This window comes from Lytechinus variegatus, chromosome 9 (genome assembly GCF_018143015.1).
Source record: "Lytechinus variegatus isolate NC3 chromosome 9, Lvar_3.0, whole genome shotgun sequence".
Classification (NCBI taxonomy): Eukaryota; Metazoa; Echinodermata; class Echinoidea; order Temnopleuroida; family Toxopneustidae; genus Lytechinus; species Lytechinus variegatus.
The window spans coordinates 9,987,653-9,991,722 of NC_054748.1; the positions used below are offsets into that span (position 1 = coordinate 9,987,653).

Below are 4,070 nucleotides of genomic sequence, written 5' to 3' on the forward strand. Positions count from 1 at the left end.
ACGACCTAACGTACCATGCGTGCGCCCACGATCCAGCCACGATCTCCATATTCCTCCCAACCATAAAAAACCAAGGGAAGATTAAAAGATTAAAAGGGGAATTAAACATCACTTTTGTCTTGGTCTGTTGCAAATTAATGATGCCAATAAAGATCCCCGATCAAACAAAACACACACCAAATTTAATTTAAAAAGGTATAAAATATGACATTACAAAAAACGGTGTCATCCATTAAAACCTCTAATTCCATTTGGCATGTTCATAATGTGTCCACCTGAATAAATCATTGACTGACGAAAACATATTAGGTATCGGTCAGTATATGAGTCAAGTATATATATATATGCCCTAGTACAAATAGATATTCCATAATCTCACCGGAGGGCATTCATAATCGTGTGGATAATAGTTGCAGATGGACAGTATATGAAAGCCTACAATGTTATCCGGGATTACCCAATGAGGTTCAACAACGGTCATAGAAATGAAAATTACATTTTCCAAAAGTCACTGTTTATGGTCTATTCTAATTCTGCCATATTGATATTTGTTTAGAAAGTTTTTTATTTATTCTAAATATGTCGGATTAACATAATTTCATGTAAACCTCTCCAATATGATTCCAACTTATCGCAATATATGTTTGGGAATACCAAGAAGGGCAATATGACGTAATAGTGAACCTCGTAGGGTAAACCTACGCAAAAAATGACAATAACGGAGAAAGGACTTTTATTATACACATGCAAATTTAGCAAATCGAACCGTTTTTCTTCTCTTCTCAAGCAGGTTCGTATTAAAAAGATCGAAACTACAGAGGATGCACTTGGACAGACGACCCATAACCTCTTGGAATCAAACGTGCTGTCAGACTGGATTTCACAACATGGTTTATGAATATTAAAATATATAAATTGTTGGCAAACTCTTTGTTTCAGTATTCTTTATTGTAAAGAGTTGGGACAATCTGTCATTGCTGCAAATGCACATCGTTCATAATATAATTTAAACACTTTTTTGTGACTGTTGAAGATGAAAGTATGACTGTTTGATAAAAGGATGAATCTGCATATTGTATATAAAGTCCAATCCCAAGTAAACAGATTATATTGCTGACAATATTGTTGCCACAACAAACGGCAAGTCCTTGTTTACAAAATCAGCATATTACTGCATATTTCTTTGTAAAGTGAGTTAGGGATCTCATTGCCATGATTCCAACATTTCAATTGTTTCCTATGAATTACATTAATTACAAAGAGGCATCTGTGTACATAAGAATCTTGAAATGTTTACTATGAATTACATAAATTATAGAGTTATGAATCTGTAACATAAATTGATAATCATAAGAACCTTCCCCGTAAACTGTATTCCGGTGTTTGTGGCATGAGGGAAGTTTTATGAAATATGTATGTACCAGAATTTGACAGACTTCAAATATATAAATAATGTAATTCATATAACTTTGAGCACAAATACAAAAATAAGTGGCAGCATAATACAATAATTATACAATATTGCAATGTACTCCCTGTCTACTTTACTTCACCCTCTCCCTCTCTCCTCCTTTTTTTTGTTTTAAGGTGGAGGCCAAGGAGGAAGCAGCCAAGGGGTGCACATAAATGACGGAGTATCTCCATAGGAGATTAGATGGACATGCAGAGGAGTCCCTTCCTCGTGATATGGGGGATTGCTTTGTTTGCCCGGTGCATCCCTAGTCGTCTGCTGGCCCAACTGTTTCAACTCATCACAATCAACCGATAGAAATGATAGATCAAAGCTTCTACCTGAACAGGAAGAATTATTATTTTGGACAGATCTTATCTGGTGTGAACTTGAAACAGGGGGAGAGAGTTGATGTTGGTCCTTACATATTGGGATCGGGGTAGGACCCATTCCTCCGATCCCAGATCGTTTCCCTGATATTCTTCAGTTTCGATGGATACTAATTTATTAGCATATAGGTAACCGAGTTCGTTAGGATCAAGCCTCTCACATCCATTACATGAAATACTCTCCTCTGAGGATTTTGTCAGGACTGGGGAGGAGTTAGGTTGGCTGAGAGAGGTCTGATTCTCTATAGACTCAGGAGTAGTTCTAAGGGGACCCCTTGATTCTTGTGAAGTTCGTGTTAGTTCCTCAAGTTTGGAAATCTGAGTGGCTAGGTCTTCGACAGAGGACTCCAGTTCATTAAGGATTTGTAGGCGATTAAGCACGAAGTCCATCTTGTTTTCCAAAACATGAATTCGTTGTTCAATTGACCTATGTTTAAGAGATTGAGTAATAACTTCTACTTCAGATTCCTCAGTAACTTTGGTTGGAGCCTTAAAGGGAGGGGGAAAGTTGAACCCACTCGGTCCCTTATATTCTATTGAATCTGGGGTAACCCTGATATGCTTCAGTGAGGAAGTATTATTGGCAGAGGGCATATTATTGTCTATTGTTTCACAATTTTCATATGTTGGAGAGGATGCCACTAATCTGCAACTATCACTCTGGTATCCATCATTATTATCTTGAAGATGGACAGATGAAGATGAACGAGTATCCCTCGAGCGCTCATGGAATGATTGCGGGGTTAGCCGTTTATAATCTTCAGTTGTCCATTCTTCAGAAGATGAATAAACACTTGGGTACCCATCGCTGTCTGACTGATGAGAAAATGAAGGGGACCAAGACTCACGCCTTCGATGATCGTGAGAGGATCGAGGGGGTGAACTATGGTTTCCTTCACCTTTAGATCGTACCTGGGAATAAGATGTGCTAGGGTACTCAGTGCTTACTCGAGAATGGACGGGTGAAGGAGAGGGAGTATTCCGCCGATGAGGATCACGAAATGATCTTCGAGGGGAAGACTGCCTGTGGTCTTTACCCTTCCATTCTGAGTAACGAACGGATGAAGGAGAGCGAGCATCCCACCTACTCGAATCATAAAATGATTCTCTAGGAGGATACCGACTAAAACCGTCATCCTTCCGTTCTTCATATGGTGATCGAGAACGACGAATAGGTGAAGGGGAGCGAGTATCCCATCCTCGCATGCTTGAATCATAAAATGATTCTCTCGGGGGATCCCGCCTATAACCTTCACCCCTCCGTCTTTCTTCATAAGGTGATGGAGATCGATTTCGGTATCTATGTGAATGGGATTCGCGATCATCGCCCCTACGTCGGATTGGAGATTCGTTACGATCGTAATAATCATAATCATCCATCATATAGTAGTGTGGGGATTCATAACGTCTCCCACGACGTGGAGGAGATGGATCGTGTCTTCGGTAATCATAATCATGGTAATCACCTCGGCCTCGCAGTGGAGAATTGTATTGATTATCATAATAGTAATGAAGGTCCCGATATTTTTGTGGGGACTCTCGACGTGACCTACCACTGCGACGGAGGGGAGACCTATGATGATGATCGCTTCTTGATGAGTCATAGCGATGACGACCGCATTCGCCTCGCAATGGAGTCTCGCTAGAATAGCAATTATTTCCCCTATAATCGAGTCGTGGGGAAATAGAGCGATCTCTCCGATTGCGGCGCGAATGGGATCTGTCAATATAATCCCTATTTCGCGTACGATTATTTTCTTCCCCTTGCCTGTCGTCACGACTTACCGCATTGCCACGAGCAGTGCGGTAATGCCGTGAACGTTGAGGGGAATGATCACGATCTTCCATCAACCTAGGATTCCTTCTTTCAGAGGAATCCAAACGATTGTTATATCTACGAGAGACTTTACGTTCACTCTGCCAGCGATTGTACCTGTCAATTGTATGGGAAGATTCATCGCTGGAGGAACTTGAACTATAATATTCATAGTCCCGTGTCCCAGACATTATTTCAATTATCATTCAAAATGATTACACGAATAATAGGAGGGACATATAAAAAGAATTTAAGTCTCTCGGAGATAATGTGTACAGATTACAATTACACCTACAATACTACTGATGTACCTACACTACGATATATTATACAGTGTACTCTACAAACTATAGGATAAGTTACCAGGAATTCAACTAAACAACCTGCGAATTGCAAAAATACAAGTCGCAAATTA

General features: G+C 40.0%; 1 protein-coding gene across 1 annotated transcript; it reads right to left on the reverse strand.

The window, feature by feature from the left end:
- Window positions 1-1,216: 1,216 nt before the first annotated feature.
- LOC121421139 (serine/arginine repetitive matrix protein 2-like) lies at window positions 1,217-3,603 on the reverse strand. The gene has a single exon (XM_041615795.1). It carries the CDS (start codon window positions 3,220-3,222, stop codon window positions 1,825-1,827), a length of 1,398 nt encoding a protein of 465 aa, XP_041471729.1. The 5' UTR covers window positions 3,223-3,603; the 3' UTR covers window positions 1,217-1,824.
- Window positions 3,604-4,070: the final 467 nt, after the last annotated feature.